This window comes from Mustelus asterias, chromosome 1 (genome assembly GCF_964213995.1).
Source record: "Mustelus asterias chromosome 1, sMusAst1.hap1.1, whole genome shotgun sequence".
Lineage (NCBI taxonomy): Eukaryota > Metazoa > Chordata > Chondrichthyes > Carcharhiniformes > Triakidae > Mustelus > Mustelus asterias.
In genome coordinates, this window is record NC_135801.1 from 187406192 (window position 1) to 187432629 (window position 26438).

At 45.2% G+C, this 26438-nt stretch overlaps 1 protein-coding gene across 4 annotated transcripts in view; it reads right to left on the minus strand.

The window, feature by feature from the left end:
• dqx1 (DEAQ box RNA-dependent ATPase 1) overlaps positions 1 to 26438 on the minus strand; it is a 133486-nt gene that overhangs the window by 13799 nt on the left and 93249 nt on the right. For all 4 annotated transcript variants that reach the window (XM_078224307.1, XM_078224293.1, XM_078224313.1 and 1 more), the window contains exon 9: positions 7928 to 8053. In XM_078224307.1, the coding sequence (XP_078080433.1) occupies positions 7928 to 8053 (126 nt within the window). The remainder of the gene's footprint in view (positions 1 to 7927; positions 8054 to 26438) is intronic.

The window sequence follows — 26438 nt, forward strand, 5'->3', positions numbered from 1 at the left end:
GGGACTGTTCTCTTTGGGGAGAAGAAAGCTGAGAGGAGCTTGGATAGAGATGTGCAATATCATGAGGGGGCTGGACAGAGCACATAGGGAGAAAATGTTCCTGCTCGGATCAAGAACGTGAGGGCACAGATTGAAAATAACCTTTTCACACAACGAGTGGTTTGGGTCTCGAATGCACTGCCTGGAAGTGTGGTGGAGCAGGTTCAAATGAGGCAGTCAATGTTTACTTGAACAGAAACAATGCAAGGGGAAAAGGTTGGGGAATTGTATTAGCCACGGTAATCATTTAGAAAAGCTGGTGCAGGCACGATGGGCCAAATGGCCTTCTTCTGCGCCGTAACAATTCATGATTCTATGGTTTGTGCTTGTTCTTTTCTCAAAAATTAATGCAAATAGAAGAGATTATGGAAATTTGTTGGCGTACATGAATAAGCAAATTAATTTTTATATTATTCAAAATCAGATACGTTCAGTTGATCTGAGGTATATTGCTTACATTTCACACTATCTTCTACACAAATTTAACAGAGAGGGGTTGGTTATTTTGATATGTGAAATTGAGGAACAATAGTACTGGGGAATGGTGCACTTTCTATATGTGGTAAGGTTAGATGTAGAACAATGCTCCCTCTTCACTGTCATGCCAGAGTATCTTTGATCAAACCTCGGAAGAACACTGAATAAGATGTCTGGTATTCTTTAGTGATGAGCTTTGCCAATAATGAAAATGCTGCTGAATTAGTAAGCATGAGCTCTGGTTGGGGGCGGGGGTGGCGGGAGGGGCAGAGAAGAGACGGAGAAAGCGATGTGAGCGAGTGGAAAGCTAGTTTCATACTCACTTAAGACTTCAATGTGGGTGGTGTAAAACCTGATCCTGTCAATTACCTGAGGGTAATAATGTTTGAATGCAACATTTTTTCCTTTCTTATCAAGGACGTGTGGGAGACTGTCAATTTTGTCCCGAATTGGGGCAGTTCATTGCTGCAAAAAGTGGGCTAAAACTGCCCATTTACTTTTCATTTTACACAGAGGATTTTATACCATTTTACCATATACTTTCAATATGCAACATGGCTGTAAAAAGAACATTTCAATTTAATAATCCTCTGATCACGTGTAAAAGAAAAACAGCAACATATTTGGGAGTATTTGCTGGGCTGTACGTCGTAAGTTGTAATTGCAATATTCCAGACGTATCAACATCCTTATAGCAAAAACAGACTTTTAAAATAGCTCTTCTATTCCCATAACCCCATATATTTACCCTGCTAATCCCCCTGACACTAGGATCAAGTTAGCATGGCCAATCAACCTAACCCGCACAACTTTGGGATGTAGAGAACAAAATGAAGGGATGAGGGAGGAAAGGCGATACAAGCCTGGCATGTTGACTACGACTTTACAGGTCATGTCCTTTTTGTTTATTTGTTTTTTCAGCACGGAAACAGACGCTTTGGCCCAACTGGTATACATGGAGAGGTAGTAAATTGGATTAGACATTGGCTCAATGGAAGAAGCCAGAGAGTGGTAGTGGAGGATTGCTTCTCTGAGTGGAGGCCTGTGACTAGTGGTGTGTCATGATGTGGAGATGCCGGCGTTGGATTGGGGTGAACACAGTAAGAGTTTTAACAACACCAGGTTAAAGTCCAACAGGTTTATTTGGTAGCAAATACCATTAGCTTTTGGAGCGCTGCTCCTTTGTCAGATGGAGGCACATTTCCACTCCATCTGACGAAGGAGCAGCGCTCCGAAAGCTAATGGTATTTGCTACCAAATAAACCTGTTGGACTTTAACCTGGTGTTGTTAAAACTCTTACTAGTGGTGTGCCACAGGGATCAGTGCTGGGTCCATTGTTGTTTGTCATCTATATCAATGATCTGGATGATAATGTGGTAAATTGGATCAGCAAATTTGCTGATGATACAAAGATTGGAGGTGTAGTGGACAGTGAGGAAGGTTTTCAAAGCTTGCAGAGGGATTTGGACCAGCTAGAAAAATGGGCTGAAAAATGGCAGATGAAGTTTAATGCAGACAAGTGTGAGGTATTGCACTTTGGAAGGACAAACCAAGGTAGAACATACAAGGTAAATGGTAGGACACTGAAGAGTGCAGTAGAACAGAGGGATCTGGGAATACAGATACATAATTCCCTAAAAGTGGCGTCACAGGTAGATAGGGTCGTAAAGAGTGCTTTTGGTACATTGGCCTTTATAAATCAAAGTATTGAGTATAGGAGTTGGAATGTGTTGGTGAGGTTGTATAAGACATTGGTGAGGCCGAATTTAGAGTATTGTGTGCAGTTTTGGTCACCTAATTACAGGAAGGATATTAATAAGGTTGAGAGTGCAAGAAGGTTTACAAGGATGTTGCCGGGACTTGAGAAACTGAGTTACAGAGAAAGGTTGAATAGGTTAGGACTTTATTCCCTGGAGCGTAGAAGAATGAGGGGAGATTTGATAGAGGCGTATAAAATTATGATGGGTATAGATAGAGTGAATGCAAACAGGCTTTTCCCACTGAGGACATGGGTTAAGGGTGAAGGGGGAAAAGTTTGAAGGGAATATTAGCGGGGGCTTCTTCACACAGAGAGTGGTGGGAGTGTGGAATGAGCTGCCAGATGAAGTGGTGAATGCGGGCTCACTTTTAACATTTAAGAAAAACTTGGACAGGTACATGGATGAGAGGGGCGTGGAGGGATATGGTCCAGGTGCAGGTCAGTGGAAGTAGGGAGAAAAATGGTTCGGCACAGCCAAGAAGGGCCAAAAGGCCTGTTTCTGTGCTGTAATGTTCTATGGTCTATGCTGACCATGGTGTCCTCCCTGCCAGTTCCAATTGCACACGTTTGGTCCATATCCCTTTAATCCTTTCCCATCCATGCACTGATCCAAATGCTTTTTAAATGTTGCTGTTAGACCTGCCTCAACCACTTTCTCTGGCAGCTCATTCCATATCCACACCCCACCCTCTGCGTGAAGAAGCTGCCCCTCAGGTCCCTTTTAAATCTTTCCCCTCTTACCTTAAATCTATGCCCTCTAGTTTTCAATTCCCCTATCCTGGGAAACAGACTGTGTGCATTCATCCTATCTATGTCCCTCATGACTTATGTCCCTATTTATACACTTCAATAGCTCACCCCTCATTCTCCTACGTTCCAAGGAATAAAGTCCTAGTCGGGTCAACCTCTCAAGACCACTAGTCCTGGCAACATCCTCGTAAATCTTCTTTGCACTCTTTCCAGTTTATCAATGCCTTTCCTATAACAGAGTGACCAAAACTGTACACAATACTTCAAGTGTGGCCTCACCGACGACTCGTACAACTAACATAATGTCCCAATCTTATACTCAATGCCCTGACTGAAGACCAGTGTGCTAAATGCCTTCTTCACCAGTGTGGTCAAATGGACAAGGCCTGAGAAATTAGGTCCAACATAAACTGGACAACTAGGATAACCTGGCCTAACCTCATTGGGTGTTGTGACTTTTCCCCATCCCATTGGCCGAAAACCAGCGAACATTCAAAGGAGGAAGGAGAGTGACAAAAATAGCCATTTTCAAGACAAACTCCAGTAAAGACTCCACCAAATAGAACATAGAACAGTACAGCACAGAACAGGCCCTTCGGCCCACGATGTTGTGCCGAGCTTTGTCTGAAACCCAGATCAAGCTATTTCCTCCCTATCATCCTGAAGTGTTCCATGTGCCTATCCAATAGCTTCTTAAATGTTCCTAAGGTTTCTGACTCCACTATCCTTGCAGGCAGTCCATTCCACACCCCAACCACTCTGCGTAAAGAACCTACCTCGGACATCCTTCCTATATCTCCCACCATGAACCCTATAGTTATGCCCCCTCGTTACCGCTCCATTCACCCGAGGAAATAAGTCTTCGAACGTTCACTCTATCTATCCCCCTCATCATCTTATAAACCTCTATCAAGTCTCCTCTCCAAAGAGAAAAGCCCAAGTTCCCTCAACCTTTCCTCATAAGACCTACCCTCCAAACCAGGCAGCATCCTGGTAAATCTCCTTTGCACTCTTTCCAGTGTCTCCACATCCTTCTTATAGTGAGGTGACCAGAACTGCACACAATATTCCAAATGTGGTCTCACCAAGGTCCTGTACAGTTGCAGCATAACCTCATGGCTCTTAAACTCAAACCCCCTGTTAATGAACGCCAACACACTATAGGCCTTCTTCACGGCTCTACCCACTTGAGTGGCAACCTTCAGAGATCTGTGGATATGAACCCAAAGATCTCTCTGTTCCTCCACATTCTTCAGAACCCTACCTTTGACCCTGTAATCCACATTCAAATTTGTCCTACCAAAATGAATCACCTCGCATTTATCAGGGTTAAACTCCATTTGCCATTTTTCAACCCAGCTCTGCATCCTATCTATATCTCTTTGCAGCCTACAACAGCCCTCCACCTCATCCACTACTCCTCCAATTTTGGTGTCATCAGCAAATTTACTGATCCACCCTTCAGCCCCCTCCTCCAAGTCATTTATAAAAATTACAAATAGCAGAGGACCAAGCACTGATCCCTGTGGCACTCCACTGGTAACCGGTTTCCAGTCTGAAAATTTTCTATCCACCACCACCCTCTGTCTTCTGTTAGATATGATGCGGAGATGCCGGTGTTGGATTGGGGTAAACACAGTAAGAGTTTTAACAACACCAGGTTAAAGTCCAACAGGTTTATTTGGTAGCAAATACCATTAGCTTTCAGAGCGTTGCTCCGTCATCAGATGGAGTGGAAATCTGCTCTCAAACAGGGCACAGAGACACAAAATCAAGTTATAGAATACTGATTAGAATGCAAATCTCTACAGCGAACAAGGTCTTAAAGATACAGACAATGTGAGTGGAGGGAGCATTAAGCACAGGTTAAAGAGATGTGTATCGTCTCCAGACAGGACAGCCAGCAAGTCCAGGAGGCAAACTGTGGGGGTTACTGATAATGTGACTTAAACCCAACATCCCGGTTTAGGCCGTCCTCATGTGTGCGGAACTTGGCTATCAGTTTCTGCTCAGCGACTCTGCGCTGTCGTGTGTCGTGAAGGCCGCCTTGGAGAATGCTTACCCGAAGATCAGAGGCTGAATGCCCGTGACCGCTGAAGTGCTTCCCCACAGGAAGAGAACAGTCTTGCCTCTTGCGAGGAGATGCAGCAAGCTCAAACCAGTGAAAGGTAATTTTAGAGATGTCATCAGGGACGTTTTCACACAAAACATGTTGGTTAGGTGCATTGGCCATGCTAAATTCTCTCTGTGTACCCGAACGGGTGCCGTAATATGGTGACTTGGGGATTTTCACAGTAACTTCATTGCAGTGTTAATGTAAGCCTTACATGTGACTAATAGATAAAATTTTAAAAAAAACAAGGACTGATCAATAGAACATAGAACAGTACAGCACAGAACAGGCCCTTCGGCCCACAATGTTGTACCTATCCAATAACCGCTTAAATGTTCCTAAAGTGTCTGACTCCACTATCACTGCAGGCAGTCCATTCCACACCCCAAACACTCTCTGCGTAAAGAACCTACCTCTGATGTCCTTCCTATATCTCCCACCATGAACCCTATAGTTATGCCCCCTTGTAATAGCTCCATCCACCCGAGGAAATAGTCTTTGAACGTTCACTATCTATCCCCTTCACCATTTTATCAATGTGAGGAACAAACTTCTAGACAGAGCAGTGGAGGCAAAAACCCGGAATTATTTAAAAAAAAACAATTGGCGAAGGGTTTAGAATCTTTCTGATTTGAAAAACTAAGATGGGCGGCACTGTGGCACAGTGGTTAGCACTGCTGCCTCACAGCGCCAGGGAACCAGGTTCGATTCCCGACTTGGGTGACTGTGTGAAGTTTGTACATTCTCCCAATGTCTGTGTGGGTTCCCCCTGGGTGATCCCATTTTCTCTCACGCTCCAAAGATGTACGGGTTAAATAGATTGGCCATGATAAATTGCACCTTAGTGTCAGGGGGACTAGCAGGGTAAAATACATGGAGTTAGGGGGATAGGGCCTGGATGGGTTTGTTGTCGGTGCAGGCTCAATGGGCCGAATGGCCTCCTTCTGCAATGTAGGGATTCTATGATTTTTATGATCCCTATGATCCTTGAAAAAGTATCTGGATGAGCACTTGGCACATCATAACATGCAGGACTATGGGCCAAGTGCTGGCAGATGAGATTAAGTGGGAGTTCAGGTGTTTCTAATGGTTCAGACCCGATGGGCTGAAGGGCCTCCTCTGCACTGTATGATTCTAAGATATGATTGTCTTGTAGCATGCTTTTCCTACATGACACAATTGAAATGGGTAGGGTTAATGATAGCATAAGTTGTGCAGAACAAGTGGATTGGGTGGAGTATGTGTTGGTGCCTTCAGGGCAGTTATGGATGGACAACAAATACTGGCCGAGCCAGCAATCCTGTAAAAGAACAAGTATAAAAAGAATAAAATCTATGCCACGCTGCAGCTAGTTTTGCAGCCTCGGAGTAAGATTCTCAATCAGGACATTCTTGTTAGAGCAGTACAATGCTAACAGTATTCACTGTGCCTGACTCACTACAATGGCAGCAGGTGCACCTAACAGAGGAAACAGGGTCCTTGGCTGGGTTATTGAAATCGCACAACGTAAATGCATGTGTATCCAAAAACATAACTAACTTACGCCTTTAAAGAGATTTCGTACAATATAGCATCACAAAATGACTCCAGAGGTGAAAATAAATGTCAGACGAAATCAGTTGGATGGATCCAAAAGCAGAAAATGTTGGAAAGACACAGCAGGTCATAGAGTCATAGAGGTTTATAGCATAGAAACAGGCCCTTCGGCCCAACTTGTCCATGCTGTCCTTTTAAAAAAAAATAAAAACCCCTAAGCTAATCCCAATTGCCCGCATTTGGCCCATATCCCTCTATACCCATTGTACCCATGTAACTATCTAAATGCGTTTTAAAATACAAAATTGTACCCGCCTCTACTACTACCTCTGGCAGCTTGTTCCAGACACTCACCACCCTCTGTGAAAAAATTGCCCCTCTGGACACTTGTGTATCTCTCCTCTCTCACCTTAAATCTATGCCCTCTAGTTTTAGACTCCCTACCTTTGGGAAAATATATTGACTCGCTGATCTGTGCCCCTCATTATTTTATAGACCTCTATAAGATCACCCCTCAGCCTCCTACGCTCCAGAGAAAAAAGTCCCAGTCTATCCAGCCTCTCCTTATAACTCAAGCCATCACATCCTGGTAGCATCCTCGTAAATCTTTTCTGCACTCGTTCCAGTTTAATAATATCCTTTCTATAAGAGGGTGACCAGAATTGCACACAGTATTCCAAATGTGGCCTTACCAATGTCTTGTACAATTTCAACAAGACGTCCCAACTCCTGTATTCAATATTCTGACTGATGAAATCAAGCATGCAGACTGCCTTGTTCACCACTCTGTCCACCTGTGACTCCACTTTCAAGGAGCTATGAACATGGACGCCTGGATCTCTTTGTTCTGTAACTCTCCCCAACGCCCTACCATTAACTGAGCAAGACCTGCCCTGGTTCAATCTACCAAAATGCATCACCTCGCATTTGTCTAAATTAAACTCCATCTACCATTCGTCAGCCTACTGACCCAATTGACCAAGATCATGTTGCAGTTGGAGATAACTTTCTTCACTGTCTACTATGCCACCAATCTTAGTGTCATCTGCAAACTTACTAACCATGCCTCCGATATTCTCATCTGGCAGCATCTGTGGAGCAAGAAATGTAGTTAACATTTCAAGTCCACATGACTCTTCTTCAGTTGCTGCCAGACCTGCTGAGTCTTTCGGGGGGGGGGGGGGGGGGAGAGAGAGAAAATAATTAACTGCTTCATTGAAAGTGAAAGCTTCATTGATTTTTCCACACTTACGTTGTTTGAATGCATTGTAGACATTGATGAGCGTAAAGTGATCCCCCTCAGGATGCAGAAGAACTCTCCTGCGTATGGCTGCAGTTTCCTCCAAATGTTTGGGTGGCGCAATGAAACATGGCGACGCTGAAGGGAAATTAAGTACACAGACGTCATAATGTCTTCACTGCTCAGTGCGTATATAATAATCAAAGGGAGGGAGCAGCATTGTTTAAATACCTGGCCATGATTGCTATAGTAAGAAGTTTAACAACACCAGGTTAAAGTCCAACAGGTTTATTTGATAGCAAATGCCACCAGCTTTCGGAACAGACTGTTCCTTCGTCAGGTGGAGTGGAGAAATGCTCACAAACAGGGCATAGAGAGACACAAACTCAATTTACAGAATAATGATTGGAATGCAGTCTTTACAGATAATCAAATCAATGTGAGTGGAGGGAGCATTAAGCACAGGTTAAAGAGATGTGAATTGTTTCCAGACAGGACAGCCTCTTTTGATTCTATGTGATACGCAGGACTGGAGACAATACACATCTCTTTAACCTGTGCTTAATGCTGCCTCCATTTACACTGTTTGTACCTTTAAGACTTGATTATCTGTAAAGACTGCATTCCAATCATTATTCTGTAAATTGAGTTCGTGTCTCTGTATGCCCTGTTTGTGAGCATTTCTCCACTCCACCTGACGAAGGGACAGCCTGTTCCGAAAGCTAGTAGCATTTGAACAAAGAACAGTACAGCACATGAAACAGGCCCTTTGGCCCTCCAAGCTTGTGCCGCTCCTTGGTCCAACTAGACCAATCATTTGTATCCCTCCATTCCCAGACTGCTCATGTGACTATCCAGGTAAGTCTTAAACGATGTCAGCGTGTCTGCCTCCACCACCCTACTTGGCAGCGCATTCCAGGCCCCCACCACCCTTTGTATAAAAAAAATCCCTCTAATATCTGAGTTATACTTCGCCCCTCTCACCTTGAGCCTGTGACCCCTCGTGATCCTCATTTCTGATCTGGGAAAAAGCTTCCCACCGTTCACCCTATCTATCCCCTTCATAATCTTGTACACCTCCATTAGATCTCCCCTCATTCTCCGTCTTTCCAGGGAGAACAACCCCAGTTTACCCAATCTCTCCTCATAGCTAAGACCCTCCATACCAGGCAACATCCTGGTAAACCTTCTCTCACTCTCTCTAATGCCTCCACGTCCTTCTGGTAGTGCGGCGAACAGAACTGGACGCAGCACTCCAAATGTGGCCTAACCAGCGTTCTATACAGCTGCATCATCGGACTCCAGCTTTTATACTCTATACCCCGTCCTATAAAGGCAAGCATCCCATATGCCTTCTTCACCACCTTCTCCACCTGTGTTGCCACCTTCAAGCATTTGTGGACTTGCACACCGAGGTCCCTCTGTGTTTCTATACTCTTGATGGCTCTGCCATTTATTCTATAACTCCTGCCTACATTATTTCTTCCAAAATGCATCACTTCGCATTTATTTGGATTAAATTCCATCTGCAACTTCTCTGCCCAATTTTCCAGCCTATCTATATCCTGCTATATTGCCTGACAATGCTCATCGCTATCCGCAAATCCAGCCATCTTTGTGTCATCCACAAACTTGCTGATAACACCAGTTACACCTTCTTCCAAATCATTTATATATATCACTTGCTAACAAATGAACCTGTTGGACTTTAACCTGGTGTTGTTAAGCTTCTTACTGTGTTTACCCCAGTCCAACACCGGCATCTCCACATCATGATTGCTATAACAGACCATTGGCAGCACAGTGGCACAAGTGGTTAGCACTGCTGCCTCACAGCACCAGGGGAAGGGTTCGATTCCCGGTTTGTGTGGAGTCTGCACGTTCTCCCCATGTCTGCACGGGTTTCCTCCAGGTGCTCCAGTTTCCTCCCACAGTCTGAAAGGTGTGCTGGTTAGGCGCACTGGCCATGCTAAATTCTCCTTCAGCGTACCCAAACAGGTGCCGGAGTAGCCGACTCGGGGATTCTCACAGTAACTTCATTGCAGTGTTAATGTAAGCCTACTTGTGACACTAATAAATAAACTTAAAAGACTTAAAACTTGGCAACCATTCCTTCGACTTAGGACTAGACAATTCTGCTTTGAAGCTTGAAATCCGTCTGGCGTTTTTTTAAAAAGAAACTGTGGCTGGTTACTCATTAGGAATTGCAACCAGCAACAAGAGGTGTGATTTTTAACATCATTTGAGCACATAGTATCAAAAGATCATTACAATGCAGGTTTAAGTTATTGGCCAGTAACCATTTATGTAAAATCAGGCAGGTGGCAATCCCTAGGGGTAATACTGCAAGTGAAACAGAAACCAATTGCACACATGCATTCGGATCCCACTGCGTGGATAAGTACTGATGCTCTTTAAAAATACCCAGTCCAGTGCCAGACTGGACTAAAAAAATGGTTACTGCAAATATGAATTTGGACTACCTCCAACTTAGAACTGTCTGCCACCTAGAGGTCAAGTGCAGCAGACGCATGCAAATACCATCACCTCCAAGCCACACACGATGACACCATGGTCTTGTAATGCTGTTCCTTTGTTGTCGCAGAGTCAGGCAACATCCTGGTAAACCTTCTCTGCACTCTCTCTAACACCTCCACGTCCTTCTGGTAGTGCGGCCAACAGAACTGGACGCAGTACTCCAAATGTGGCCTAACCAGCGTTCTATACAGCTGCATCATCAGACTCCATTGGAGTCCATTGGTCAAGGACGTTGATTTAATGGAGTCTTGATTTGTATCATTCTCTGCCCTTAAACTTTGCATCCAGCTGCCTCACATCCCAAATCCCACAAGGTCATACTTTCTGTAAGTTGTAAGGTAGTAAAATGTCTCCAGGCACTTCAGACAAAATTTAACACTGGAGGGAACTTTCCCGTCCCGCCCGTTACGGGAATCGTACCATGGGCGGTGGACCACGCAAAGGTCCGTTGACCTTGGGAGGATTTTCTCGTTTTGGGGCGAGCCTGACTGGAAAACCCGCCCACTGAGTCAGATAAGACTTGGTCAAGGAGGTTGATTTAATGCAGTATCCTCCGTGGGGCAGCGGATATCGAGCTAGAGAGATTTAGCAACAGTTCCAGTGCTTGGGGCCTAGACAGTTGAAGGCATTAGCCGCAAATGGTGAGGTGAAGGAAATCCAAGAAGCTTGGAGAGGGCACAAATATCCCAGAGGTTTATAATATTGGAGGAACTTATGGAGCAAGGCCATCGATGCATCTCATAGAAAGCCTACAGTGCAGGAGGAGGCCATTCGACCCATCGAGTCTGCACTGACAACAATCTCACCCAAGCCTTATCCACAAAACCGCACATATTTAACCTGCTGATCCCTCTGACATACCCTCCTGGAAAACACTGTGAGAGTAGGCATACCACAAGGGCAGTGGTTCAAGAGGTAGGTTCACCATCACCACCTTCTCAAGAGCTACAAAAATGCCAGCTTTGCCATCGATGCTTGAATCCAGAGAACTACTTTTTAAATTTAATATTCCGAGCCCCCTACAGGACAAATCCGTTTGCTGCTGCTCAAATAACACCGAACCCGCATTACATTTCCTGCACATTTCTGCTATTAGAATACCCTTCCAACCAGTCTCTCCCCATGTCTGAAATTCTTAACAATTACACACCATTTAGCAAAGCACAAAATACAAGGTGTATTTTAAAAATATAATACATAACCAATTTTAAAAATACAATGCACAGTCATCGGTCACCTGCAAGCACCTTCCCAGCCCCCAACTTTTTTTTAAAGAAGAATCAGAGTTGGACTTCTAAGGTGCTCAGGAACTAAGTAAAGTTGATCATATCAAATTCGCAGGATTGCAATGTCACTATCTTCTGCTTAAGTATCTGATCAGCCTGTTAACCAGGATAATACAGGTCTACTTGAACAGTACTGTGGTAACCATAAACTGACTCAAATTCTGCTACCTGCAATTTACAAGGTACGATATTGCACGGCTGCACACTTCTCCGATTGCAACGGGATCTTGATCAATTGGGCCAGTAGGCTGACGATGTATTTTGGTTGATTGAACCAGGGCAGGACTTAATTAATGGTAGGGTGTTGGGGAGAGTTACAGAACAAAGAGATCTCGGGGTACAGGTTCATAGCTCCTTGAAAGTGGAGTCACAGGTGGACAGAGTGGTGAAGAAGGCATTTGGCATCCTTGGTTTCGTCGGTCAGAACATTGAATACAGGAGTTGGAAAGTCTTGTTGAAGTTGTACAAGACATTGGTAAGGCCACACTTGGAATACTGTGTACAGTTCTGGTCACCCTATTATAGAAAGGATATTATTAAACTAGAAAGAGTGCAGAAAAGATTTACTAGGATGCTACCGCGACTTGATGGTTTGAGTTATAAGGAGAGGCTGGATAGATTGGGACTTTTTTCTCTGGAGCGTAGGAGGCTGAGCGGTGACCTTATAAAATAATGAGGGGCATAGATAAGCTAGGTAGTCAATATCTTTTCCCAAAGGTCGGGGAGTCTAAAACTAAAGGGCATAGGTTTAAGGCGAGAGGGGAGAGATACAAAAGCCTCCAGAGGGGCAATTTTTTCAGAGGGTGGTGAGTGTCTGGAACAAGCTGCCAGAGGTAGTAGTAGAGGCGGGTACAATTTTGTCTTTTAAAAAGCATTCAGATAGTTACATGGATAAGATGGGCATAGAGGGATATGGGCCAAATGTGGGCAATTGGGATTAGCTTAGGGGTTTTTTAAAAAAAAATGGCGGCATGGACAAGTTGGGCCGAAGGGCCTGTTTCCATGCTGTAAACCTCTATGACTCTATGGCTGCACACTTCAAAAATTTAGAAGCCAATCTGAAATAAAATCGCAGAAAGGATTTGCTCATGTTGGATTTCACTTCCCTTCTACTATTACATTCGCATGAGAACGGATCATGAATTGTTATTCATTCATTCTGCAAGTTTTGACTTGTATCATTCCCTGCCCTTGAACTTTGCATACAGCTGCCTCACATTCCAAATCCCACAAGGTCATATTTTCTGTAAGTTGTAAGGTAGTAAAATGCCCCCAGGCACTTCAGACAAAATTTAACACTGGAGGGAATTTTCCCGTCCCACCCGCTACGGGAATCGTACCATGGGCGGTGGACCACGCAAAGACCTTGGGAGGATTTTCTCATTTTGGGGCGAGCCTGACTGGAAAACCCGCCCACTGAGTCAGATAAGACTTGGTCAAGGAGGTTGATTTAATGCAGTATCCTCCGTGGGGCAGCGGATATCGAGCTAGAGAGATTTAGCAACAGTTCCAGTGCTTAGGGCCTAGACAGTTGAAGCCATTAGCCGCAAATGGTGAGGTGAAGGAAATCCAAGAAGCTTGGAGAGGGCACAAATATCCCAGAGGTTTATAATATTGGAGGAACTTATGGTGCAAGGCCATCGATGCATCTCATAGAAAGCCTACAGTGCAGGAGGAGGCCATTCGGCCCATCGAGTCTGCACTGACAACAATCTCATCCAAGCCCTATCCACAAAACCGCACATATTTAACCTGCTGATCCCTCTGACATACACATCCCGGGACAGCAATTTAGAATGGCCAATCAACCTAACCTGCACATCTTTGGACTGTGGGGGGAAACCGGAGCATCTGGAGGAAACTCACGCAGACACGGGGAGAACATGCATACTCCACGCAGTGACCCGAGGCCAGGAATTGAAGCTGAGTCCCTGGCGCTGTGAGACAGCAGTGATATCACTGTGCCACTACAACACAGGATGAGAATTTAAAATCAAGGCATCGATGAACTAGGAGCCAATGTAGTTCAGTGGGCATTTCTTGCGAGTTCAGATACAGGCAGCAGAGGTTTAATTGAGCTTAAGCTTACAGAGAATGGGAGGTTAGCCAGGAGAGAACTGCAATAGTTGAGTCTGGGAGTAGCAAAATAATAGATGAGGGTTCCAGAAACAGATGGGCCGAGGTAGGAGCAGAGAAAGGAGATGCTACGGTGATGTAATGTAGTGCCTTGGAGATGAAGAGGAAACTGTGGTAATACTTTGGTAAGGTCAGCTCAGGGTCAAATAGGACAATAATCTCTCCCTCAATGTCAGTACGAAGGAAGCAGTCATCGATATCAGGAAGCGTTGTGGAGGACATGCCCCTGTCTGTAACAACAGGGATGAAGCAGAAATGGTCGAGAGCTTCAAGTTTTTAGGTGTCCAGATCAGCAACTTGTCCTGATCCCTCCACTCTGATGCTACAGTTAAGAAAGCCCACCAATCCCTCTACTTCTCAGAAGGCTAAGGAAATTCAGCATGTCCACCATGACTCTCGCCAATTTTTACAGATGCACCATTGAAAGCATCCTTTCCAGACATATCACAGCTTGGTATGGTTCCTGCTCGGACCAGGACTATAAGAAACTCCAAGGGTTGTGAACATAGCCCAGCTCATCACGCAAACCAGCCTCCTATCCACTGATTCAGTCTACACTTCCCACTGCCTCAAAACTGCGCAGATAGTCATTAATGAATACCATGTCACTGGGATCTCAGAGACCTGGCTCCACGGTGACCAGGGATGGGAACTCAATATCCAGGGGTATTCAATATTCAGGAAAGGAAGGGGGATGGGGTAGCATTGCTGGTTAAAGAGGAGATTGCAAAAGTAAGGAAGGACATTACCATGGATGATGTGGAACTTGTGTGGGTGAATTCACGAAAGGGAATACAGGTACAGAATTCCCTAAAAGTGACGTCACAGGTGGATAGGGTCGTAAAGAGTGCCTTTGGTACATTGGCCTTTATAAATCGGAGTATCGAGTATAAAAGTTGGAGTGTTATGGTAAGGTTATATAAGGCATTGGTGAGGCCGAATTTGGAGTATTGTGTACAGTTTTGGTCACCTAGTTACAGGAAGGATATAAATAAGGTTGAAAGAGTGCAGAGAAGGTTCACAAGGATGTTGCCGGGACTTGAGAAGCTGAGTTACAGAGAGAGTTTGAATAGGTTGGGACTTTATTCCCTGGAGCGTAGAAGATTGAGGGGAGATTTGATAGAGGTGTATAAGATTTTGATAGGTATAGATAGAGTGAATGCAAGCAGGCTTTTTCCGCTGAGGCTAGGGGAGAAAAAAACCAGAGGGCATGTTAAGGGTGAAAGGAGAAAAGTTTAAAGGGAATATTAGGGGGGCTTCTTCACGCAGAGAGTGGTGGGAGTGTGGAATGAGCTGCCGGATAAAGTGGTAAATGCGGGGTCACTTTTAACATTTAAGAAAAGCTTGGACGGGTTCATGGATGAGAGGGGTGTGGAGGGATATGGTCCAAGTGCAGGTCAGTGGGACTAGGCAAAAAATGGTTCGGCACAGACAAGAAGGGCCAAAAGGCCTGTTTCTGAGCTGTAATTTTCTATGGTTCTATGGAAATCATGCTTGACAAATCTTCTGGAATTTTTGAGAATGTGACCAGTGGAGTGGTCAAGGGTGAACCAGTGGAGTGGTCAAGGGTGAACCAGTGGATGTTGTGTATCTGGACTTTCAAAAGGCTTTCGACAAGGTCCTCCACAAGAGATTATGAACAAATTTAACTTCGTGGCATTGGGGGTAATGTATTGACATGGATAGAGAACTGGTTGGCAGATCGGAAGCAGAGAGTGGGAATGAATTGGTCCTTTCCAGAGTGGCAGGCAGTGACTAGTGGGGTGCCACTGGGTTCAGTGCTGGGACCCTTGCTATTCACAACATACATTAATGATTTGGACGAAGGAATTGAATGCAATATCTCCAAATTTGCAGATGGCACTAAGCTGGGTGGCAGTGTGTGCTGTGAGGAGGATGCCAAGAGGCTGCAGGGTGACTTGGACAGGCTGGCGGAGTGGGCAAATACTTGGCAAATGCAATATAACGTGGGTAAATGTGACGTTATCCACTTTGATGGCAAAAACAAGGAGGAAGATTATTTTCTGAGTGGTGGCCATTCAGGAAAGGAGGAAGTGCAACGTGACCTGGGTGTCATGGTGGACCAGTCGCTGAAGGCTGGCATGCAGGTACAGCAGGTGGTGAGGAAAGTTAATGGCATGCTGGCCTTCATAGCAAGAGGATTTGAGTATAGGAGTAAGGATATCTTGCTGCAGTTATACAGGGCCTTGGTGAGGCCACACTTTGAATATTGCATGCAGTTTTGGTCTCCTAGTCTAGGAAAGGACATTCTTGCTATTGAGGGAGTCCAGCGAAGGTTCACCAGACTGATTCCTGGAATGGCAGGACTGACATATGAAGAGAGACTGGATTGACGGGGCTTGTACTCACTGGATTTAGAAGAATGGGAGGGGATCTCATAGAAACATCTAAAATCCTGATGGGGATTGGGCAGGCTAGATGTGGGAAAAATTTCCCAATGTTGGAGAAGTCCAAAACTAGGGGTCACAGTCTAAGAATAACAGGTAAGCTATTCAGGACTGAGATGAGGAAGAACTTCTTCACTCAGAGTTGTGAACCTGTGGAATGCTCAACCACAGAAAGCTGTCAGGGACAGTTCATTAGATATGTTCAAGAGGGAGCTGGACGTGGCCCTTGTGGCTAAAGGGATCAAGGGGTATGGAGTGAAAGGGGGAGTGAGTTTCTGAAAGTGCATGATCAGCCATGGTCATATTGAATGGTGGTGCAGGCTCGAAGGGCTGAATGGCCTACTCCTGCACCTATTTTCTATGTTTCTAGGTCTGAAAGCAGCCAGGATAATCAAGAACTCTACGCACTCCGGACATGCTCTCTTCCCCCTTTTTCCGTCGGGAAAAGGATATAAAAGTCTGAAGTCACGTACCAACTGACTCAAGAACAGCTTCTTCCCTGCTGCTGTCAGACTTTTGAATGGATCTACCTTGTATTAAGTTGATCTTTCCATCATTTATTGCCCATCCCTAGTTGCCCTCAGAGGGCAGTTGTGAGTCAACCACATTGCTGTGGCCCTGGAGTCACATGTAGGCCAGAACAGGTAAGGACAGCAGATTTCCTTCCCTAAAGGACATTAGTGAACCGGATGGGTTTTTCTGACAAATCGACAATGGTTTCATGGTCATCAGTAGATTCTTAATTCCAGATATTTTTTATTGATTACAAATTCCGCTATCTGCCGGGGCGAGATTTGAACCTGGTCCCCAGAACATTAGCTGAGTTTCTGGATTAATAGTCTAGCGATAATACCACTAGGCCATTGCCTTCCCTGTGTCGGAAATGGATGTTGATAGATGCACTCTATCTGACGACCACTTCCTTCAGCCTACAACCACCTGTAACGTCAAGGCACCAAATTTCTTCAAACAGAACAATGGTAAAGCCAAAGTGATAATTTTTGTCCTCCACCATAAACTCTGCTCCTCTGCCAATCCTTTGGATATCTTCCCTCAACTATCTTTCTCTACACCCTAGCTATGACTGTACATTCTGCACCCTTTCCTTTCCTTCTCCGTCATGTACTCTATGAACGGTATGTTTTGTCTTTAATAGTGCGCAAGAAACAATACTTTTCACTGTCTACAATAATAAATCAAATCAAATCGTAAAGGACATCAACGATTTTTAAGTCTGTAAATGTGTTAGATCGAACCGGAGAAGGGGGACAGAATTGGTGGCTCGGGAACAAGATCATGGCCCCATTGTGGAGTGAATGACCACAAGTAAATAAAACTAACCCACAACAATCCCTTCTCATGCCATAGCGGCAATGTTTAGGTCTACCATATCACTACCTTCACGTGTTATTTCCAAGCTGCAGAGGGTGAGGTTGTAAATTCTGAAATCATAAAAACCATTCCTCTTCAGTGCTTCTGCTTTTTGTTCGCAGGAAACAAAGTAAATGCAAGAAATCTCTGATGCCAACACCACAGAATCCTTACATTTTAAAGTAAAGTTTATTTATTAGTCACAGGTAGGCTTACACCAACACGACAATGAAGTTACTGTGAAAATCCCTTAGTCGCCACACTCCGGTGCCTGTTCGGGTAACACCGAGGGAGAATTTAGCATGGCCAATCCACCTAACCAGCACATTTTTCAGACTGCGGGAACACCTGGAGTAAAGCCTAGCAGATGCAGGGTGAAGGTGCAGACTCCGCACAGACAGTGATCCAAGCCGGGAATTGAACCCGGGTCCCAGGAGCTGTGAGTTAGCAGTGCTAGTCACTGTGCCACCCATAAATTCCAAATAGGTTTTTTGGTGGGGCCTAAAATGAGGTTGTATGGGAATTCTTCCCTGGAAAGGGAACCCCGCCTCAAAACCTGGGCACCCAGCTCATATACATAAACATGGCGGGTCCCCAAGTCATTTTACAGCATTGGACAATGGTTCCCAGGCATGACCAACATTTCAGAGAGTGTCGGCGGGGCAGGGTGTGGCCTGAGGGGGAAGTTTGAATTTATGACTGCTGCAGAAATAAAATTATGGGGTTAGATTTTCCATCCATACGGCTGCAATGTTTAGTTTGAAAAGCTGATGCACTGATGAACAACCATTAAGTAGGTATCTGAGGCAAACGGTTTGGAAATTCTGTTTCGTTTTCAGCACACAAATTATCAGGCTGGAAGGGGTAGTTTCCGGGGTGAAAAAGAGGAAGGCAAGTGATGCTGATCCCATTTCTGAGTATCTGGCCCTTTTCACCCATGTGAAAAATCCTGGTAGGGGCCAACCCTCTCTCTCTCTCGTGATAGCAGAGTTAAGAGGGGGAAGCCGAGTGGAACCAAAGAGCTATTACCAACCAACCACTGAACTCAGAGAGATTGATTAGCACCAAGTACGTGGACACATTTATCAGGAGTCTGGACAGAGCAAAGAGAGAAAAGTTGCTTCCATTGATGGAAGATTTGAGAAACAAAGGGCAGGCACCCTCTTAAAGGCAAGTTGCCCTTTCCTCAAGAACAACTTGAGGAAAAACAGCAACAAATGGGTTAGGATCTGAAATAGACTGCTCAAGAAAATGGTGGAGACGCCTTTAAACGTGGATTTGAAAAGGGGATTGGGTAATCATCCGAAAAAGAATCAGGCAGGAGGGTGGGACTAGCTCTTGCAGTTTTGCGGGCACAGACAGGATGGGCCAAATGGCCTCCTTCTGTGCCGTAGCTGTTCTGTGATTCCACCTCAATTGAAGAGCACGACAGGGTTCGTAACTCAAATTCTGCTCTACAGCCACACCATTGCTCCCCCCGCCCCCCCTGAACCCTCTACCCGACTTCTGAAATATTAGCCATGTCCGAGAAAGGTTGTCCAGGAAATGTTGTAAAATGGCATGTGGACCTGCACCTTTTATGCAGATGACCTTGGTCACCCGGTTTTAGTGATGTGGAGATGCCGGCGTTGGACTGGGGTAAACACAATAAGAAGTCTAACAACACCAGGTTAAAGTCCAACAGGTTTATTTGGTAGCAAAAGCCATGAGCTTTCGGAACAGGCTGTCCCTTCGTCAGGTGGGTGGGAGTTCTGATCATAAACAGGGCACAAAGACACAAACTCAATTTACATGAATAATGATTGGAGCGTGAGTCTCTACGGCTAATCAAGTCTTAAAAGTACAGACAATGTGAGTGGAGGGTGCATTAAGCACAGGTTAAAGAGATGTGTATTGTCGCCAGACAGACGCTACGATAACGGATGAATGAACACCGCTCGACAATCACCAGGCAAGACTGTACTCTTCCTGTTGGGGAGCACTTCAGCGGTCACGGGCATTCAGCCTCTGATCTTAAGCATTCTCCAAGGCGGCCTGCACGACGGCGCAGAGTCGCTGAGCAGAGACTGATAGCCAGGTTCCGCACACATGAGGACGGCCTCAACCGGGATATGGGGTTCATGTCACACTATCTGTAACCCCCACAACCTGCCTGGATGTGCAAAATCTCACTCGCTGTCCTGTCTGGAGACAATACACATCTCTTTAACCTGTGCTTAATGCTCCCTCCACTCACATTGTCTGTACCTTTAAGACTTGATTAGCCGTAAAGACTCACATTCCAATCATTATTCATGTAAATTGAGTTTGTGGCTTTGTGCCCTGTTTATGATCAGAACTCCCACCCACCTGACGAAGGGACAGCCTGTTCCGAAAGCTCGTGGCTTTTGCTAGCAAATAAACCTGTTGGACTTTAACCTGGTGTTGTAAGACTTCTTACTGTGTTTACCCCAGGTTTTAGGGCAGGGTTTTCTCTCTGTGGAAGAATTCCCACACAGCTTTTAGTCACACTGCTGTCAGTTGGAATTTCTGGGCTAATTTTATTTCAAGTGTAAAACTTCTGTGGTATTGGCACCAGAGATTTCTTGCATCTACTTTATTTCATGAAAAATAAAAGCAGAAGCTTTGAAGAGGAAAGGATTTTTTCAATTAAACATTCACAATCTTCCGTCCTGCAGCTTGGAGGTCATGTGCAACTCTCAAACATTGCTATTTTTTCAGTCCACTGAAGGCATTCAACATGCTGCCACACACACTACAAAAATAAATCACCTTTTCCCATCTTTCTACTCAGCTTACTTCAGTTATTGGAAAATCTAAAACTATTGCAACAAAAAATTAAAATCATGCCATTACTTGCCAACTCACCAAATACAGAAATGCTCATTAACCACAACTACCATTCCCCACTGCATCTCATTATTATGGTCACTGCTCTCTCAAGAACTCTCCTGCTTTTGATCAGTTTCAAACAGATGACATCTTGCATGTTTTTGCCTTCTGCATCTTTGGAAATAAGCTAATCCTTTCCACAACTTGAAAACTATGGAATCACCTACCTTTTGGAACCTTCCCTTTTTTACATAGAAACATAGAAAAACTACAGCACAATACAGGCCCTTCAGCCCACAAAGTTGTGCCGAACATGTCCCTACCTTAGCGATTACTAGGCTTACCTATAACTCTCTATCTTACGAAGTTCCATGTACTTATCCAGAAGTCTCTTAAAATACCCGATCGAATCTGCCTCCAGCACCGTTGCTGGCAGCCCATTCCACGCACCCACCACCGTCTGAGTGAAAAACTTACCCCTGACATCTCCTCTGTACCTACTCCCCAGCACCTTAAACCTGTGTCCTCTTGTGGCAACCATTTCAGCCCTGGGAAAAAGCATCTGACTATCCACTCGATCAATACCTCTCAACATCTTATACACCTCTATCAGGTCACCCCTCATCCTTCGTCTCTCCAAGGAGAAAAGGCCGAGTTCACTCAACCTATCCTCATAAGGCATGCTCCTCAAGCCAGGCAACATCCTTGTAAATCTCCTCTGCACCCTTTCTATGGCTTCCACATCCTTCCTGTAATGAGGCGACCAGAACTGAGCACAGTACTCCAAGTGGGGTCTGACCAGGGTCTTATATAGCTGCAACATTATCTCATGACTCCTAAACTCAATTCCTCGATTGATGAAGGCCAGTATTCCATACGCCTTCTTAACCACAGCCTCAACCTGCACAGCTGCTTTGAGCGTCCTATGAACTCGGACCCCAAGATCCTTCTGATCTTCCACACTGCCAAGAGTCCTACCATTAATATTATGTTCCGCCATCCTATTTGACCTGCCAAAATGAACCACCTCACACTTATCTGGGTTCAACTCCATCTGCCACTTCTTCGCCCAGTCTTGCATCCTATCAATGTCTCGCTGCAACTTCTGACATCTCTCCACGCTATCCACAACACCTCCAACCTTTGTGCCATCAGCAAACTTACCAACCCATCCCTCCACTTCCTCATTCAGGTCATTTATAAAAATCACAAAGAGTAAGGGCCCCAGAACAGATCCCTGGGGTGCTCTACTGGTGACCGACCTCCATGCAGAATATGACCCATCTATAACCACTCTTTGCCTTCTGTGGGCAAGCCAGTTCTAGATCCACAAAGCAATGTCCCCTTGGATCCCATGATCCCTCACTTTCTCAATAAGCCTTGCATGGGGCACCTTATCAAATGCCTTGCTGAAGTCCATATATACTACATCTACTGCTCTTCCTTCATCAATGTGTTTGGTCACATCCTCAAAAAATTCAAACAGGCTCGTAAGGCATGATCTGCCTTTGACAAAGCCATGCTGACTATTCTTAATCATATTATACCTCTCCAAATGTTCATAAATCCTGCCTCTCAGGATCCTCTCCAACAACATACCAACCACTGAGGTTAGACTCACATAGAACATAACAGCGCAGTACAGGCCCTTCGGCCCTCGATGTTGCGCCGACCAGTGGAACCAATCTAAAGCCCCTCTAATCTACACTATTCCAATATCATCCATATGTTTATCCAATAACCATTGGAATGCTCTTAATGTTGACGAGTCCACTACTGCTGCAGGCAGGGCATTCCACGCCCTTACTACTCTCCGAGTAAAGAACCTACCTCTAACATCTGTCCTATATCTCTCACCCCTCAATTAAAGCTATGTCCCCTCGTGCTAGCCAACACCATCCGAGGAAAAAGACTCTCACTATCCACCCTATCTAATCCTCTGATCATCTTGTATGCCTCTATTAAGTCACCTCTTAACCTTCTTCTCTCTAATGAAAACAACCTCAAGCCCCTCAGCCTTTCCTCATACGATTTTCCCACCATACCAGGCAACATCCTGGTAAATCTCCTCTGCACCCTTTCCAACACTTCCACATCTTTCCTATAATACGGCGACCAAAACTGTGCGTAATACTCCAAATGCGGCTGCACCAGAGTTTTGTACAGTTGCAGCATGACCTCCTGGCTCCGAAACTCAATCCCTCTATCAATAAAAGTTAACACACCGTACGCCTTCTTAACAACCCAATCAACCTGGGTGCCAACTTTCAGGGATCTATGCACATGGACACCCAGATCCCTCTGTTCATCCACACTACCAAGTATCTTACCATTAGCCCAGTACTCTGTATTCCTGTTACTCCTTCCAAAGTGAATCACCTCACACATTTCCGCATTAAACTCCATTTGCCACTTCTCAGCCCAGCTCTGCAGCTTATCTATGTCCCTCTGTAACCTGCCACTTCCCTCCGCACTGTCTCCAACTCCACCGACTTTAGTGTCATCCGCAAATTTACTAATCTATCCTTCCACACCCTCATCCAGGTCATTAATAAAAATAACAAACAGCAGTGGCCCCAAAACAGATCCTTGCGGTACACCACTAGTAACTGAACTCCAGGATGAATATTTCCCATCAATCACCACCCTTTGTTTTCTTACAGCTAGCCAATTCCTGATCCAAACCACTAAATCACCCTCAATCCCATGTGTCTGTATTTTCTGCAAAAGCTTACCATGGGGAACCTTATCAAACGCTTTGCTGAAATCCATATACACCACATCAACCGCTTTACCCTCATCCACCTCTTTGGTCACCTTCTCAAAGAACTCAATAAGGTTTGTGAGGCACGACCTACCCTTCACAAAACCGTGCTGACTATCCCTAATCAAATTATTCCTTTCTAGGTGATTATAATCCTATTTCTCATAATCCTTTCCAATACTTTGCCCACAACAGAAGTAAGGCTCACCGGTCTATAATTACTAGGGTTGTCCCTACTCCCCTTCTTGAACAAGGGGACATTTGCTATCCTCCAGTCTTCTGGCACTTTCCTGTAGACTGGTCTATAATTTTACTGGTCTATAATTTCCAGGGCTATCTCTACTCCCTTTCTTGAATAAAGGAACAACATCCGCAATCCTCCGGAACCTCACCCTCTCCATTGATGATGCAAAGATCATCGCCAGAGGCTCAGCAATCTCCTCCCTCGCCTCCCACAGTAGCCTGGGGTACATCGCATCCAGTCCCGGCGACTTATCTAACTTGATGCTTTCCAAAAGCTCCAACACATCCTCTTTCTTAATATCTACATGCTCAAGCTTTTCAGTCCGCTGCAAGTCTGCACTACAACTACCAAGATCCTTTTCCATAGTGAATACTGAAGTAAAGTATTCATTAAGTACCTCTGCTATTTCTTCTGGTTCCATACAAACCTTCCCACTGTCACACTTGATGGGTCCTATTTTTTCACGTCTTATCCTCTTGCTCTTCACATACTTGTAGAATGACTTGGGGTTTTCCTTAATCCTGCCTGCCAAGGCCTTCTCATGACCCCTTCTGGCTCTCCTAATTTCCTTAAGATCCTTCCTATTAGCCGTATACGCTTCAAGATCTCTTACGTTACCTCGCTCCCTGAACTTTTTGTAAGCTTTTTTCTTCTTGACTAGATTCATTACAGCCTTTGTACACCATGGTTTCTGTAACCTACCATAACTTCCCGGTCTCATTGGAACGTTGCTATGCAGAACTCCAGACAAATATTCCCTGAAAATTTGCCACATTTCTTTCGTACATTTCCCCGAGAAAACCTCTTTCCAATTTAAGCCTCCAATTTCCTGCCTGATAGCCTCATAATTCCCCTTACTCCAATTAAACACTTTTCTAACTTGTCTGATCCTATCTCTCTCCAATGCTATTGTAAAGGAGATAGAATTGTGATCACTATCTCCAAAATGCTCTCCCACAGAGATCTGACACCTGCCCAGGTTCATTTCCCAATACCAAATCAAGTACTGCCTCTCCTTTTGTAGGCTTATCTACATACTGTGTCAAGAAACCCTCCTGAACACACCTAACAAACTCCTCCCCATCTACACCCCTTACTCGAGGGAGATTCCAATCAATATTTGGGAAATTAAAATCTCCCATCACGACAACTCTTATTATTACACCTTTCCAGGATCTGTTTTCCTATCTGCTTCTCAACATCCCTGTTATTCTTGGGCGGCCTATAGAAAACATGCAGTAAAGTTATTGACCCCTTCCTGTTCCTAACCTCCACCCACAGAGACTCCGTAGACAATCCCTCCATGGTGTCCATCTTTTCTGCAGCCGTGACACTACCTCTGATCAACAGTGCCACTCCCCTACCTCTTTTGCCTCCCTCCCTGTCCCTTCTGAAACATCTGAAACCCGGCACTTGAAGTAACCAGTCCTGTCCCTGAGTCATCCAAGTCTAAATAATGGCCACCACATCATATTTCCAAGTAGTGATCCACGCTTGAAGCTCATCCATTTTGTTCACAACACTCCCTGCGTTAAAATAGACACATCTCAAACCTTCGGTCTGAGCGCTCCCCTTCTCTATCACCTGCCTATCCTCCCTCTCACACTGTCGACCAGCTTTCTCTATTTGTGAGCTAACCTCCTCTCTCCCAGTCACTTCAATTTGATTCCCACCCCCCAACCATTCTAGTTTAAACTCTCCCCAGTAGCCTTAGCAAATCTCCCCGCCAGAATATTGGTCCCCCTGGGATTCAAGTGCAACCCGTCTTTATTGTACAGGTCACACCTGCCCCAAAAGAGGTCCCAATGATCCAGAAACCTGAATCCCTGCCCCCTGCTCCAATCCCTCAGCCATGCATTTATCCTTCACCTCATTCCATTCCTACTCTCACTGTCGCGTGGCACAGGCAGCAATCCCGAGATTACTACCTTTGCGGTCCTTCTTCCCAATTCCCTATATTCTCCTTTCAGGACCGCTTCCCTTTTCCTACCTATGTCATTGGTACCAATATGTGCCACGACCTCTGGCTCTTCTCCCTCCCACTTCAGGATATCTTGGATGCGATCAGAAACATCCCGGATCCTGGCACCAGGGAGGCAAACTACCATCCGAGTTTCTTGACCGCGTCCACAGAATTGCCTGCCCGACCCCCTCACTATAGAGTCCCCTATTACTACTGCCTTCCTCCTCCTTTCCCTACCCTTCTGAGCTACAGGGCCGGACTCTGTGCCGGAGGCACGGCCACTGTTGCTTCCCCCAGGTAGGTTGTCCCCCCCCAACAGCACTCAAACAGGAGTACTTGTTAAGGGGCACAGCCACTGGGGTACTCTAGTACCTGACCTTTCCCCTTCTCCACTGTGACCCACTTGTCTGCCTCCCTTCTTGTCTGCCTCTTTTTCTACAAGCTAAAAGTTTTAAAAACCCCCCCTTGCCTCCACTTGAAATGCGACAACCACTCCAATGGTGGCACAGTGGTTAGCACTGCTGCCTCACAGCGCCAGGGGCCCAGGTTCGATTCCTGGCTTGGGTCACTGTCTGTGCGGAGTCTGCACAGTTCTCCCAGTGTCCGCGTGGGTTTCCTCCGGGTGCTCCGATTTCCTCCCACAGTCCAAAAGACGTGCTGGTTAGGTGCATTGGCCATGCTAAGTTCTCCCTCAGTGTACCTGAACAGGCGCCGGAGTGTGGCGACTAGGGGATTTTCACAGTAACATCATTGCAGTGTTAATGTAAACCTACTTGCGACACTAATAAATAAACTTTAACCAATTGGATTCATTTTATCTTTAATTTTTTTCACTTGTCCTGGGGATGTCTTAGCATTTCTGAAACTAGTTTTCTAAAATAAAAAAAAAACAGGGCCAGGGAGAACGTAAATGTGATAATGAAAAGTGCAGCTGAAACTAGGAGAGAACTCCCCTCAAAAGCGATGAAATGTTTGGAATAA